Genomic DNA, 16,881 nt, shown 5'->3' on the forward strand with positions numbered 1-16,881 from the left:
TTTTTTCAATGTAGGTTTCCAAATGAATTTTTTAATTTTTTTTTTTTTTTTTTGATAATTTGCACAATTTTCTATAAATCATCCATACAACACATTTTTGGAGTTGTCATTTTTACAAAAAATTTTTTTGATAATATCGTCAAAAAAAGAAGTTTGGCCCTTCTCAAAGGTTAGTCTAGATAATCTAGATTTTGAAAAAAAAAACTAAGTATATGTAAAGTGGCTTATTAAGTCAAGGTCCACACATCCAGAAAGTTTCATTGAAATCTGAGAGGGTGCTGCCAGCTTCGAATACGATTTGGCGTGAAATGCGTCATTTATTACATTTGGCTTGAATGCCCTCAATGTGATCTTTAATAGTCAATCTTGGGCCATGATCTAAAAGGCGAACACAAAATTATTGCGACACCGAAAATGTCATGCCAATTTTCTTATAATGTTTAGAATCAAACCAAAATTTTAGGGTAGTTTTATACATTTATTTACTTCAAAAATCAAAAGAAAAGTTAATCGATGGAGCCTTGAGTGTAAAATTGAACGCATTTTCGCTTGATGCCCTCCATCAAAGTCTTTACAGTGTCATCCGGTACCAGTTTCTCAGTTTTTTTTTCCATTTTCTTAACATGTCCTTCTCGTCTTTGACTGTCTTCTTGCTCTTCCGAAGTTCCCGCTTCATTATTGCCCAGTACTGCTCCACCGGGCGCAGCTCCGGACAGTTTGGCGGATTCGTGTCCTTTGGAACAAAATGGACAGAATTGGCCTCATACCACTCCAGGACACTTTTAGAATAGTGGCATGATGCCAAATCTGGCCAAAATAGCGGAGCTTCGTCGTGCTGCTGCAAGAACGGCAAAAGGCGCTTCTCGAGGCACTCAGATTTGTAGATCTCGCCATTTACTGTGCCCTTTGTCACGAAAGGCTCACTCCTCAGTCCGCAAGAGCAGATGGCCTGCCAAATGAGATATTTGGAGGCGAACTTCGACATTTTCTTCTTCTTAAATTTGTCGTCCACATCGAACTTGCTCTTGCCTGTGGGGGAGAGGTAGCTCATCGATTCTTCCGGTTCGCCTCCTATCATCGTGCTATAAGGTACCAGGCGATAACCAGGGTAGTTGATCGATAGCTCGATGACGTCATTTCGTTGACGTCTGCAATGGGAAATTCTCATAGCAGGCGTTGACGATGGGATGTTGTCGAGTTGTTGAATAGCAACTATCGTGGTAACTCACCGATTACCTGTCGATCTGCCAAATTTGGAAAGACGTTTGCATTGAATTGTCTTATATAATAATATTCCGCCCACTATATCACAAGAAATTGCGAGTAGCTGAGTGGAATGGAGATAAGTTAGCATTGGGTACAGGACCAAGTCTCCCCTGGGTGGTGCCAAAAGATGAGCGCAATAGAATCATCAAGTTGCCATAAGGCACGGAATGAGACTATTGCATGGCTGGGTAGTCAAAGTCTTCTATTCGTTAGTCATTTCAGGTGGATTAGAACAGGTTTAGGTGGGCGTTGGCCAGATTTGGATTTTTCAGATGTAATCCTGGATAGGACCCTATCATTGAACGTCGCGTGAAAGTGGAACTTAATGAAGGCCTAAGTACTTTTTCGTAGTTTTTAGTTTTCGGATTTGAAAGATCGTCGGTTACAGTGGCCTGCTTACTGAGCAGAAAAACGCGGTCCCAGGTCCTTACATATCAAAGAGATTTTATGGTAGAATCGCTTGTGTATCGTGTATTTTGCGAAAATCGTTGTTGTCGTTGGATCCGGGTTTGAATGGATACACAAATTTGAGCAACGGTATTATGTGATATGAGGGGCTCGGTGGCCTTAGAGCAACCGTTTTTGCTTACTGAGCAGAACATCATGAGTCTAATCTCAGGCCCATCCACATTCAAGATTCGTCAATCGTTTTATTTGTTAATATGACTACATGGTAATAACAGCAACTCGGTGATTAAAAAGGTGCTCGTCTGCCTAGTGGCAAACGTTTTTGCTTACTGAGCAGAAGACCGTGGGTTTAGTCCCAAGCTCCTTCGCGTTATATGATCGTTAGGACATCAATTCAGCTTATCGTTTACCAAAACGAACCCTGCTGCAAACCCAACCCTCTTATCCAACATCCCAGTGATTCCTCGTGGAAGTGCAGAGGTGTTCTCGGCTTCCATCAAAGCGAGTGTCATGTCAACACAATCCTTCCCATTCCTTTCTTGACCTGTGTTCGGGCGCGGCCGGCGCTGGTATTGCCTAATTTAAGATCACCAGTTTTTACACATTGAGGATGATTGCTAGTCCCAAGCATCGTCTATTGGTTCTCTGTGTAATTACAGCTGATCTGGCAGTAACAGAGTAGCAACCGTGGGCGGTCAATCAAGCTCACATCGAACTTGCTCTTGCCTGTGAAAAACTCCAACCCCGGAATTTGCTTAAAATCGGCTTTTATATACGTTTCGTCGTCCATCACACAGCAGCCATATTTTGTCAGCATCTTCTCGTAGAGCTTCCGTGCCCGAGTTTTAGCCGTCGATTGTTGCCGCTCATCGCGGTTTGGGAAGTTCTGTACCTTGTATGTATGTAGTCCAGCTCTCTTCTTTGCATTCTGGACGTAGCTCTGCGACATGCCGATCTTTTTAGCCAAATCACGGCTTGAGACGTTGGGATTTGCTTTAATCATCCGCTTCACCTTTCCCTCCGTCTTTTTGTTCTCCGGTCCTGGTTTTCTTCCAGCTCCTTTGCCGTGGTCCAACGTCAACCGCTCCTGGAACCGCTTCAAAACTCTGGAGACGGTTGAATGGTGAATGTTCAACATTTTTCCCAACTGCCGGTGCGACAGGTCAGGAAATTCCAGGTGTTTGGAAAGAATTTGTTCTCTCAACTCGCGTTGGTTCACCTCCATTTTCGTTGAATCGAAAAACACGACTTCGAGTTTGACAGCATGTACACAATACACATCAATGAGAAAGTGTGCAAAATTTGGTTGATTTTTACCCAATGGTAAAAAAGTTATGCCCTGTTGAATGTGTCGCAATAATTTCGTGTTCGCCCTTTAATCCATGATATTTCACTTGACTTGACCAAGGAATTGGAATTCCATTCTTAGTAACTATGTGACTACTACTAGGTTTCAAAAAGGAAGCTCTAGGCTAATGTGGAAATATTATAAGTTGAGTTCTCGAAGAAATCTTCCACTTTTGTAAATAAGCGGAAATGCCTGTGTCATCAGCGAACAAATATTTGTGGCAACCCTGATCAGGGAGGTCCGAAGTGAAAATGTTACACAATATAGGCTCAAGAATGCTACCCTTAGGAACTCCAGTTCTAACAGGTTGTCGATCAGATTTGGAATTTTTATAATTTACCTGCAGAGTTATGTCAGCTAAATAATTTTGAAATAATTTCATAATTAAGAGTGGAAAATTAAACTTTTTCAATTTGGCAATCATACCTTTATGGCAAACATTGTCGAATGCTTTTTCTATGTCTCAAGAGAAACTCCAGTTGAGCAGCATTAAGATTTGTTTGAGCGAATTAAGTTGGTAACTCTTAAGAATTGATGAATAGTTGAATGCCATGGTGAAATCCAAACTTATTAAAGAAAGCAAACTTATTGGACGGTAGCTAGAAGCTTGAGCTGGTAATGCAGCAAGTTGATTAATATATCCAATGTTAGTAATGCTCTTATTTTTGCAAAATACTACCTGTTGGTGGAATAAAAAGTTGATCGAAGTGTCTGTTAAGTGAAATATAGTGGTGGCGCGTTTTGCATCATTTCCTCCTACTCCATCATGAGATCAATTAAATTATCACGGGAGTAATGGGTGAGCACGAAATTATGGCAACACTCACAACTGTCTGTATCATTATTCTTACCAGGCGGACATTAACCAACGTGAGCCAAGTGAAGACGCGTGATCAAATTCTGTATGCTCACATGGAAAATGCGGAGCTGTCCCATCGTGTTTTAGGTAAAATTCTGCATATCAATAATTCAACCGTATCAAGAGTTATAAACAAGTTCAAGGATCGGTTGACATTGGATCACAAGCACGGAGCAGGAATAAAACCGGCAGCAGCATGTAGGAAGTCGGAGGGAAAGGTGAAGGTAATTTCCACCGAAATACCAACATTTCAACATGTGATGTTGCCAAAAAGGTCGGTGTTTTGCAAAGTTAAGTACAGAAGGTCAAGGCAAGAGCTGGATTACATGCATTCAAGGTTCAAAACTGTCAAAAACCGCGATGAAAGCCAGCAAACGGTTGCCAAAACCCGCGCAAGGAAGCTCTACACGGAAAAACAAATACTAGGACAGGAGTTTTACACTGGAAAAGATAAGTTCCAATTGGATGGTCGTTTCAAGAAAAAGAAAATGTCGAAATTTGCATCAATATACCTTATTTGGCAGGCTATTTACACCTGTGGAAAAAGAAGTATAAGATTCGTTACAAAGAGCACCATCAATGGTGAAATATACGAAAATGAATGCTACAAAAACGTCTGCTGCCATTTTTGAGGCAGCACAGTGAAAAACCATTGTTTTGGCCCGTCTTAGCTTCATGTCACTATTTTAAAAGCATGCTGGAAAGGTGTTAGGTCATTTCACTGCATTTTTCCCCAAATACATGAGTCCACCGAACTGTCCAGAACTACGCCCAATTGAAACCTATTGGGCCATTATGAAGCGGGAACTCAGAAAGAGAAAGTAAAGGATGCAAATGACATACGGAGGAAAGCGAATCAATCTTCGAAAAATCTTCTTGCATTCCTCGCATCTACTTGCATCGCGCATCATCTTTTTGCAGGTAATCTTCAGAATCTTCATCAATCTTCTTTCTATCTACTGATCGTGCGAGCAGCTAGCCACAGCACAACACAATCTTTCCTGCAGCGTAGATAGAGTCGTCCCCCTCGGATTGTACAAGCTCTTATGGATGGCGTGAGGCACAAGTGTCGGGCATTTTATTAAACAACCCCCAAAAATGTATCCAATATATGTATACTGATCTGAATAAATGTATAGGACCACCCTACAAATTTGGCTTTTACCTGATAAATGCGTGAAATTTCAAAGCAAATTAAATGTGTTACAATAATTTCGTGTTTGCCCTTTAGTAAGGAATTCGACAAAACTTATTTCTAAGCATGTAAGCAGGTGCACGTATGAGGTGTATGAGGCCACGACGGCAACATCTCAAGGTCAGCCTTTTACCGAAGACAACAAATCAATCCAAGCGACAAATACAGTGGCGCTGCGCTTGAGTGAAGGTGGAAGCAACGCATAGAAAAATGAGCAAATACACAAACCCTTCTTCTGAGGATGTAATCTTTGCTATCAAATTCGTTCGAAGCATTTACCTTTGAGCGGCAGAAGACACGATTGTACCTGTCTCGTAGCGTTCGTATGAGAAAATGGAAGAGTTCCCAGTCTTCTTGATTTGTTGTCTTCGCTTTTACCGTATTCCTGAATTTAGGATCATAACGATTGAGATTGATGATTGAATGCATGCTGATGCAGCGGCGTGTATTGATTCTTAACTGAAACGGAGGTGGAACGTGCTTCCATAATGTCTTGTAGGCTGAGTACTGTCTAAGTATGTGCATCACTTGTGCCAGTGATGAACAAGAAACATTCCAACCCGTACCGTTATTGGACTGGTTATTTGTTTGTCTCTGATAAATAACAGATATATTTTAAATATGTTGGTCCTAAACAGTAAATACGATCGATGCTGGTTGTCATAATATGATTTTTGAAAGCAAATTTTGTAACCTGATATCCGTCCTGCCTTTTCAGATGTTGAACTTGTTCGTCGCTGTCATTATGGACAACTTTGACTATTTGACACGTGATTCCAGTATTCTCGGTGCTCATCATCTTGATGAATTTGTACGGATATGGGCCGAGTACGATCCAAATGCTACGTAAGCATCCACATTTCAACTCTTGTGCTCAGAATCTCAGAAATACAGATATTTTTCTATCTTTCCAGGGGTAAAATACATTATTCAGAAATGTATGATATGTTGAAAAACATGGATCCTCCTTTGGGATTTGGTAACAAATGTCCCAACCGACTCGCCTACAAGAAGCTCATACGAATGAACATGCCACTGGACGCCGATGGCAAGGTCGGCTTTACGACGACCCTGTTCGCGCTGATCCGGGAAAACCTCAACATCAAAATGAGAACTGGTAAGCTTCCCCTGGTTGGTTGTTTATGCAGGTTGATGATGATCCATTTGCCCCCACTTCTGCAGCCGAGGAGATGGACCAAGCGGACCAGGAACTGCGACACACGATCAGCCACATTTGGCCACTGCAAGCGAAAAAATTACTCGACCTGCTGGTGCCTCGAAAGGACGAACTTAACGCGGGCAAGCTGACGGTAGGCAAAATCTACGCCGGATTGCTCATTCTGGAATCTTGGCGCAATACCAAGTTTGGACAGATCGAGTCGGATCTGCCGGTAAGTGGATGGCATGCGGCTTACACTGAGTTACCTATTTCTGTTCTGTTTTCAAGGAAGTTTCAATAATTTTCCTCGGTTTCAACATAAAATATGATCCAATTGAATTACACTAGACAGATTTGTTGAAAAACTTCACAAATCAAACGAAAAACAAGAAATATGCTAAACAAAATTTATTTAATACCAAACCGAGTAGATTCTAGTTTCACTCAAAAAAGAGGAAAACCGATACTAAAAATGCGTTTATTTTTTTTATGATTTACTTATTTTTTCCTTGGATACAATATGTTTTAATCAACATTCGTTTCATGTTGTTAGTTAATTTGAATTGTTTGTTTCGTCTATTGCCAGAAGTACACTAAAGTTCTAATTTTCTGTTCACTTATTGTTTCAACCAGTTTCGAATCCTGTTGTTGTTTCGGTGCGCTTCAGTTAGTGAAGTCGACACACTTAACTCGTATATCGATACTGATCGACCCGAACGTACAAGATTTTTAATTTCCATTGTCACTTTTGTGTTGATTTCGTTTGTTCGTTATAGCGTCGTTCTTTATGCGGTTATTCGCCGTCTAGCCGAGATTTACTGAGTACTTGACACTGTTTCCATACACTGTCTCTGTCTTTGAACTTTCTCTCTGTTCTTCTGTTTGAGTTCAATTCTATGTTTAGATTCATCTTTTTCCATTCCGTTACAATCACCCTATTTCGTTACGTCATTATGTCACGCAATCATTTGTTTAGAATTGACTTATTGTTTTGATCATCTCAATATTGCTAATACCTCAATTGCAGATTTATGTGAAATATATGACCTGAAAAGTGATGGAAACATTGATACTTATCGCATTTCCATCACTTTGTCACGAGACTAATAGTATCGTTTGAAAGAACTTTTTAGTTACGATGTAGGTAGAACAGCAGATTTTCAACTTTTATTCTTACCAGCAATGCAAATTAGCACACTATTCAAATATCAATTTCGTTACATCACGGCCGTTCACTTTTCCAGGCACAAGATGCAAGCAAAAATAGTCCCACGGCCAGACTGCCGGTATTACTCACCATTTTTTATTATCTTCTTCTTATTAAATGCTACAAGTCGAGTTGTTTTCGATTTTCGTTTTCCGTTTTCCACCTTCCTCTCTTTTACAAACTTTTAGCTTTGGTTTAATTTTTTCCCATTTATATCTATGATTTCGATCTGTTTCAACTTATCCCAGTTACACAGTGCGTGTTGTTACCAGTTAGTTTAAAAAATGCAATTTCAGTTTTTTTATTATATAATTTAGCTTTTTGTTTGGAACCTTTTTCGTTTTCCGTTTTGCAACCGTTAAAATCCTAGAATAGAGCCATAGTGAAAGGTTTTCAATCCTGTTCCATTGCTCTTTGCGAACCGCATTTATGCTGCATTTTTACGCTAATAGAATAGTACGGCCGTTTGATTATGACTTTCAATTCACACCGAAACACTTGTCATCACAATCACCTTGAACCAAAACCGGATGACACAAACAACACACAATGTAGATAGAATAGGGTTTACCATAGCCTAAGATTAGGAATCCTCCTAAAACAGTAGTAACTGTGCTAAAGAAAAGTATGCAAACTAAGCTTTTCCTTAATAAACAACCTTGGCCATCAACCGAATGCCGTCAAGTTCAAGTCGTTCAATGCCAGGGCATATTTTCCTAGGCATTCGCACACATACACATATATCTTCTTAGCAGGAGACGATCAAACTGACCCATCGAATCCCACAATTAAAAGCCCAAGAATAGACGTTGGAGAATTTTGTAGAAGGTAGTATGCTAGTTGATATCGGCAGCTGGATTCACTGTTCGAGTGATCGATTATTATTCATTTAGATTGTTTCACACGTGAGCTACACAATTTTGGGATTAGTCTGAAACACCCCTTCGAAGACACAAGATCAAACCTGATACCCTGGATTGCGTAGTACTGCTAGAGATCTAGAAAAAATTAGAAATCTTTAATAACTTATGCTACTTTTTCTTTATCTTGAAAATTTGAGTAGACATTTTAGACTCAATTTATCACCTAGATTTTAACCTTTTGTAGAACATTAGTTTGATTGACCTCCTAATTTAACGAACAGGTGCTATCTTATCCATCCAGATACATTATAGCTTCTATGGCGATCTCATGTTCGCTAGTCCTAGTCCATTGAATAAGTAGCCTGAATCAGTATAAAAGATAGAAAAAACGATATCAGGCATACATAAAAAAGCAAACAAACTAAAAATGAATATAAACAAAGCAATAACAAAACCATTAAAAAACCAAAATCTAATAATATGTACGAAAACTTGTCCTTTTTATATAATCCCATTATTTGTACAGGCTCAAATATTAATAAAACCCTACGAGATCGATTCAAACAATGCCTTTGTATCAATGAATAAAGAAAAATAGAGTCACAAATGAGTTCATTTCTGCCTGGAAGACAAATGCTTGCTGCTTGCTTTTTCACGTGTCAGCAACTTTCTTCCTTCTTCTGTTTGCCTCTCTTCATTCCGATGCTGTTGATTGAACAGTTCCTTTGCCGCTAAATACGTCAGGTCTTTCCAGTAATAATACACAAATTCGCGCTTCCTTGTTCTCATTTTCTGTTCTCTTTCAAGCAGCTCAATCGCACCACCAACTACCACACTTGCATAAGAACTATTATCCAAACTTCTGACACTTCGATCTTCGTCCAGTTGTTGCTTCTCTGACTGTTTTCAAGCCTTCAGCTTAGAAATACATCCGGTGCCCCCCCCCCTCAAAAAATCCAATCCCTCTAAAGAACAAGATCACCCTTGATTTTTGTTGACAAAAATCAACAAGCAAAAAACTTTGTTTGATATTGCAAGCTGTGATATTGCTGATCGAAATATCAAGCTAACAAAACTCTCCAGCAGAAAATTTCACCAAACTGTGGTGAAATTGAGTTTCACGATTTCTGCTTTACACTCGAACGCAACCGAAACTTTCATAACGCCTGGCAGCACTCGATTTGTGTCTGCCATCGGTAAAGAGAAAAAAGATAACATTATTATACCTTCTATCTCTAAGACAACGGTATCATGTTTGCATCGATTCAACTTTCAGCTTATACTTTATACGTTGTGTTAGGTTAGGTTACTGTTACGTATTTTGGGATCTCGGAAGTAGAGAAGACAACCCACGAATACTTTTTAAAAACGTTTATTGTCTGGTTTAATAGTCGAACCGACTAAAATGAATAAAACGATTACAGACGAAAAGGCGATACTATCTTTTAGTTTTTACATTTGATAGCTTAACGGCAGTGTTGCCAGAATGAATATAGTTCGATCGTAAATTATTTTACATACACAACATTTCTTCCCTCCTTTCGAACTGAAACGTCTACGGTGAGTATTTGCGGGGAGGGCGGCGTTCTCTTGTCGAACGACGCACTATGAAGGGAGAAGAATTTGCATCTTGATGAACTGGGCTACCAGATGGCGTATGAAACTCTGGAGTAACTGGTTCGGCAGGAGCACCTCGAAGATTCCTTGGATTCAGCGGAGTTGATGGTGCTCTCGGAACTGTAACACCATTATCGTAGAACTGAACAGTAACACGTCGTGGCACATCCTGCTGGCTTGACTTTTCTGCTTCGGGTGCTTCAACCATGAGATGACCGTTTGCACCGAGCCTCGAACGAATTTGAACCGTTTTCCAGCGTAGTCGATTTCTTAGTGGAGATCTCCTAGTCGATCTGCAATCACACCAGGAATCCACTTGTCCATACGGGAATTACCGGAAAGAAAATAGATAGGTTGACCCGAGCTGAATTCACGAAAAGTTCGGTCAAAATTGGTTTGCTGCTTTTTCGTGACTCTCAGGTGAACATCTTCAGGCTTGAGGAGATCTAAACGCGTTCTGAGGTTTCGCCCAAGGAACAATTTGGACGGTGATTCTCCGGTGGTTGCATGTGGAGCTAAACGATACTTCTGTAAGAAAACGTTCAGGTTTGAATGCAACGTCGACGCTGTGGTTCCCATTGCCTTCAGTGCATCCCTCGTCGTCTGAACGTAACGTTCGGCCTGACCATTCGTTGCGGGGTGGTAGGGGGCCGACAACTTATGGTACTTGACTCCACTTTTCTGCAGAAACTCCTTAAATTCCGCGGCCGTAAATTGCGGACCGTTGTCTGAAACAACAGTGACTGGCGCTCCATAACGGGAAAATAGCTCGTCCATAATCCCAATCGTTGCTGCTGTTGTTGTAGAGGCGGTGACCTTGACCTCCAACCATTTACTGTACGCATCGACTACAATGAGCAGCATTGAACCTGCCACTGGACCTGCATAATCAATGTGTATCCTCTCCCAGGGGCCTTTGGGATACTGCCAGTGATGTTTGCTGAATTTGGGTGGAGCGTGCGCTTGACGAGCACACTCACAGCAAGATTTCACCGTTCTTTCGATGTCCGCATCGATTCTTGGCCAGTAAACAAACGAACGTGCAAGTCCTTTCATTTTCACAATACCAATGTGTGCTACGTGAAGATCGTTTAACACTGACGTACGGAGAACGGACGGTACTACTACTCGATGCTCAAATAGCAAACAATTTGCAGCAAGTGAGTATTTTGCCTCCGGTGCTTTGTAGCCAGATCGTGACAGATCGGTGCCTGCTTCCAACAGTTGAACGATCTTACCAAGGCCAGGATCTTTGCGCGTTTCACGAGCGATGTGTTCAGCGCGAATTGGTAGTTGTGCGATTTGGTGAAGGGCAAACAGATCGAACTCGTCGTCACCAATATCTCTTCCCTCACAGAAAGATAGTTTGTTTAATTCGTTGGTAGCTGGTTGTCGTTGAATTCGAGAGCAGTAGTCTGCATTGACGTTCTCTTTCGTTGATTTATACACGACATCGTAATTAAAGTGTGCCAAATAATCAGCATAATTGGCCATTCTGCTGATACACAGGATTGGAAGCGATTTCGTCGGGTGCAGAATTTGACTCAATGGCTTATTATCGGTGATCAGCGTGAATCTTCGAGCGTATAGGTAGTAGAAAAACTTCTTGACTGCCCATACGATGGCGAGAGCCTCCTTATCAATCTGCGGGTAACGTTGTTCCGTGGGAGACATGGAACAGGGCGTTCCAGTCCATTTCCCAGTCGGTGTGAAAGAACAGCTCCCAAGCCGGTTTTGCTTGCGTCCGTGGCCAACATCAAAGGACGTTCTGGATCGTATTGCATCAGCACCTGCGGCGAAATGAGGGCTGATTTGATGTCTTCGTATGCTGTGACCCGCTCATGTTTCCACACAAAAGGTTCCCCTTTCAACATGTCGCGCAGACAGCGAGCTCGAGTGGAGAGATTGGGAATGAAAGCGTTGTAGTATGTGGCTTTTCCCTGTAGCTCATCCGGATTTGACGGACGAGCTGCATTACGAATGGCTGGTCCGATTTGTGCAACCCGTTAGCGTCAATTTTGTGGCCCAGGCATTCGAGAACCGGGGTGGCGAAAACACATTTTGAACGATTTAGACGTAAACCGCGATGCTTCATTCTTTCGAAAACTGCTGTGAGGGCAATCAGCAGGTTTTCGAAACAATCTGCAAATACTATAACATCGTCATAAAAATTAATGACATTGGACAAACCTTGAAGCACTGCTTCCATACGACGTTGCCAGATCGCAGGGATGTTGGCTGCACCGTAGACCGCTCTTGTCGGACGAACCAACCCATGTGTCGGTGCGTTGAGTGTGAGTACCTGTCGAAACTCTGCGTCGATTGGGAGGTGGGTGTAAGCATCCGTCACGTCCAAGTGACAGAACAGACTTGCTCCTCTCATTTGATGGAAGATGGATTCGATTTTAGGAATCGGGTGTTCGTCGATGATCATCCGGGGATTTACTGTAGGCTTATAATTTCCGGTGATTCGTAGATTTCCATTCTTCTTCACTACGATGTGTGTGGGGGATGCCCATTCGGAGTAGTCGACTCTCTCGCACACACCTGCTGCAAGCATCTTGTCGATTTCTTGTGCATACTGGCTCTTCAATGCCAGCAGTACGTCTCGAGCTTTAGCAAAAACTGGAACTGTACCTGGTTTCAGATGCACGGATGCAGGAGGTCCTATCAGCTTACCAGGAGTGTCGCTGAAAACGTCCTCGTAGTTTGCTAGCAGCTTCGATAGAGACTGGCGTTGATCCATCAGCAACGTAGAAAGGGTAGACACTAACGATTGCACCGCACCACTTTGGGCGAACAGCTCGTTCAGATTCACTTCTCTCGTCAATTGTGAAATCCACTCTCTACCACAAAGCGTATCATAGTCTCCAGACACGACATACAAATCAAGTTTACGAGTAGTCGTCCCGATGCTAACGTTCACTGGAAGACGTCCCAAACACTGAATGCGGTGCCCAGTGTAACTAGAGAATTGTCGGTCTGTTGGCAACAGTGTGAAGGAGGATTTGATCGCTCGTAGTTTAGCTTCACTGATGATTACGCACGGTGCTCCGGTATCCACTTCCATTTCTAGCTTGTGTCCTTCGATGGTTACGTTGATGGCTCGCTTCCCTGACGTGGTGATGGAATGAATTTTGCCAAGTGACTGAACGAGGTCCACTTGCAAGGCTGGTTGTTCTTCCGATTGCACCTGGGAGGTTGATTGGTCCTGAGATTGCTGCCTTCCAGTTCTGCAGACTTTGGAAATATGGCCCTTCTTCTCGCAGTTGTAGCACTTTGCATCACGGAACTTACAATGATTACGAGAATGTTTACCGCCACATCCACTACACATACTCGGGTCGTGTGTTTGTTTATCACTCCACTTTTGTTTGTGCGGTTTTAATTGATATGACGAGGAGGAACTGCCAGAGTTTACTCTCCGTGTCTTCGGCCGCTCGTAGCCTAGCAGCACCTTGCTTGAGCCGGAGAACAAAACTGGAAACTGATTCGCCTTTCTGCTGCACTATTTCCCGGAATTTGATGCTCTCAACGTACTTGTCCTTTGCCTGGTCAAAGTGGTCGACTAATGCCGTACGGAGCTCATCGTATGGGATCTCTGCCGGATCGCGGGGACTCACTAGGAACTTGATGGCGTTGTTCAGTTCCGTACCCATATGCACTCGAGCATAGTGTGCGTATTGAGCTGCAGGAATATTGCTCAATTGCAGAGCCCACTCAAAGCGGTTGAAATAATCCGACACAGACGTGTTATCCGTGGAACGATACTCGGATACTGAAAACGAGGGTGTTTTGACGGTAGGCACTGTTGCTTCTCTAGCGGGGTTCACTTGTCCCAAAGTTTCAATGGATGATTTCAGAGCATCGGCTAACATCCGCGTGAGAGATTCCATTAGCTCTGCAGTAGCCATTTTGCTTTTCGCGGGACCGAAACGTACGCGTCTTACTTTCGACCGGAAAAATTGCCTCTAAATCCCACTTCTGACACCAAAATGTTACGTATTTTGGGATCTCGGAAGTAGAGAAGACAACCACGAATACTTTTTAAAAACTTTGATTGTCTGGTTTAATAGTCGAACCGACTAAAATGAATAAAACGATTACCGACGAAAAGGCGATACTATCTTTTAATTTTTACATTTGATAACTTAACGGCAGTGTTGCCAGAATGAATATAGTTCGATCGTAAATTATTTTACATACACTACAGTTACTTTATTAAAGAGACTTTCAGTCATTGGATGGTTCGTCTCTGGGGATCTCCGAGGGGGTCTCCGGGAAGAAGGATGGGCCCCCAGAAGTGGTCCCCCTAAAACAGAGTTTTTTTTTTGTTAAACAGAGTGATGTATTCTGTCTAGTTTGCTGTCAGGAATGGTCAATGGGTCTTTGCGAGTGGGTTCTGGTTGTGCCGTCTTGGTTGTCTCATTGGCCAGTTTAGGGTCGGTCATCCAGGTGATGGTGCGGGTGGTCGGTCCATGATGAAGAGGAGGATGCCACCGGTAGCAGGCTTCAGTGAGGGGTCCGCTGCCGGCAGCGAGCACCGAAGTGGTAGCTGTCAAACTAGGTGGAAGAGTTCTGCCTCTTTAAGAAAACCTAGTAGAGCAGCGGTCCGGCTTTCGTCATTGCTGAGCGAGCCTTTTACACTGCTTGGAATCCCATAAAGTTCTCTTGCTCCCTGGTATTGGGGGTAGTGACATAGGAAATGCTCTATGGAGTGATGAATGTGGCATAGGGAGCAGGTCTTGTGGAAATCACCGTTTCCACTGAGGTTGTAGGAAAGGCAAGTATGGCCAGATATTAGGCGGGAGAGGACAATTCGCGAGCGATGGTCTGCTGGATCCTCCGATTTGCCTGATGAGAGGTCGCGGGAGTTAATGCAGTCCCTATTCCAGGCTTCCCAAGTGATCAGTTTTTTTTTTATGTCTGGGCCAGGGACTTTACGCGTGTATAGGCACATATATATGTCTAGTTGTGAATAGTATCGCAATATCAAAGGAGCTTGTAAAATTAATATCAGGCATGATATTTTGCTCAAATATCACGCGTGATATTGAGACCGAATGAGGGCGGAAAATATAAATTTGTTAATGATTATGTCATCACTGCTTGCCACAGTCCAACGACTCCCTTGCGTCTTAAGGCGCATCACAAATACTCTTAATTGAGTCAATCGATTGCTTTTTCGTAGCCAATGAATACCAATTACAGGAACTCATGGAATTCGTTGACCTGCTCCAGGATGACACGTACCGTGACAATATGACCCTCAAAACTTGAAGATTTTTTTCGAAGTGCTCAAACCAACGCTTCAGCTGGACAGTGAGGTTGGTAAGCAACTAGTTGTTGCGACTTTCTCCTCTTTGTCGGCCAGAAATTCCACCCATACTCCCTGTCATATCTAAAAGTGTGCTTAACTTTCTTCTCTAGCGCCGAATATCGTTGGCAGGCTTGATGCTTGGCTGGTCTGACTCTCGGCCACTCTATCGCGGCTTTTGCTTCTCAACGCTCATCAATATTCTCCTTCTTCTCTGAGTGTTCAGCTCATCCAGTTCATGCCCACTCGATAAAGGATGTTTTCACTCGGCTGTCGGCAGAAGCAGACCACTCTCAATGTGTCAATGTGTGTCACGCGATCGTCGGCAGCAACCATTGTGTGGTCCTCGTCATTGTTCTTCATCAGTAATTCTTTTTGACGATGCGCCGTCGACTATGGAAAGCAACCGTTTTGTGATGAATGTGTGAGTGCTGATCACGTTACAATAGAAGCGCTCTGCTCCCCGTTGGCGAATCTGCCATACAATGAAACCACTGGAAGCGGCTCCTGTTCTGGTGGAGGAGGCTCATTGGATAGCGGAAGATAAAATGTTTATTGTGTTGTACCTTTTGACTATACTTTTAAGATGTAGTGTATAGTGAACAAGAATCCTCGGCTCTGTAAAGTTAATCCTTTTGAGCCTTATCAAATAAATAAATAAACAAAGACTCGATAAAGGCATTCTTGATGGCCATCCACTGCTCTTGTTCGCTGCCACCTTCTGGAACATCCACTGTCTGGGTCTTAAATTCTTCAACTCAACCCCTTTAATTGCTGGATCTTCTAGTCGACGTGTGTTTCATCACCGTCCAAGTCTCGCCTTTTGCCACTAGTGGATTCAGGAAATGCGTAGGTGGACCTCACCAATTAGAAAAATGATGTCGGCGCTGCGTTAATTCTGAGCATCAACAAGACTTCGTCTCCATTTTTGGCTGATTCTGGTAACTTTGTTCTTTTGGTTGCTCATTTCTCCAACAAGACTATGGCATCTCATGACACGCTCGCAGTCCATGTTTTATGAGTCGATCTTCGTATTGAAGTCACCAGAGTGCAGTGTAAATCTTGATGGCACTCTTGTATATTTTATCTAAGATGACATTCAGTGGACTGTAAAAATTGTCGTCGCCGTATAGATCGGCAATATTGGTTGGCGCATAACTTTCGACTAGGGTAAGGTTCCAAATCCGTGTTCTAAATCAACTTCCCATTAGTAGGCTCCTAATGATGAGTGCCGCACCTAACATGGTAGACAGGCCCTTGGTAAGGTGGACTTGGACACTTCTAGCGGTTAAAAATCACTTAACGGAGACTGTTTTCTGATATTGTGCTATTCAGAAGAAAATTCACCGAGTCCACTGTCAAGTCCCGCTGCTCGTACGGAATAGATTGTTTCAAATTTGCATCTGACTATTAAGCGTTGAACACACAAGGCGTTGTTTACGACAGACTTTTTATAATTGATTTTTGCGTGTCCGTAGTGTACACTAGGGGCGATTTTATAGCGACATAAAATTGGTTTGAATCTATGGTAAAGGGGAAACCTTGGAGGAAACAAATAAAACAAAAACGGAAAAAAAAAGTTATATTTTGAATCGCGTTGGGGTTTGGTGAACTTAACGGAAGTTTAATGAACATTTTGGAA

At 42.4% G+C, this 16,881-nt stretch overlaps 1 protein-coding gene across 3 annotated transcripts in view; it reads left to right on the forward strand.

Moving 5' to 3' along the window:
• cac (cacophony) overlaps positions 1-16,881 on the forward strand; it is a 435,895-nt gene that overhangs the window by 335,143 nt on the left and 83,871 nt on the right. For all 3 annotated transcript variants that reach the window (XM_065237935.1, XM_065237936.1, XM_065237937.1), the window contains exons 26-28: positions 5,795-5,922; positions 5,991-6,193; positions 6,259-6,467. In XM_065237935.1, coding sequence (XP_065094007.1) covers positions 5,795-5,922; positions 5,991-6,193; positions 6,259-6,467 — 540 coding nt within the window. The remainder of the gene's footprint in view (positions 1-5,794; positions 5,923-5,990; positions 6,194-6,258; positions 6,468-16,881) is intronic.

Source organism: Ochlerotatus camptorhynchus, unplaced genomic scaffold (genome assembly GCF_037179485.1).
Source record: "Ochlerotatus camptorhynchus isolate MF236.1 unplaced genomic scaffold, CSIRO-AGI_Acam_v1.1 ptg000663l, whole genome shotgun sequence".
NCBI lineage: Eukaryota > Metazoa > Arthropoda > Insecta > Diptera > Culicidae > Ochlerotatus > Ochlerotatus camptorhynchus.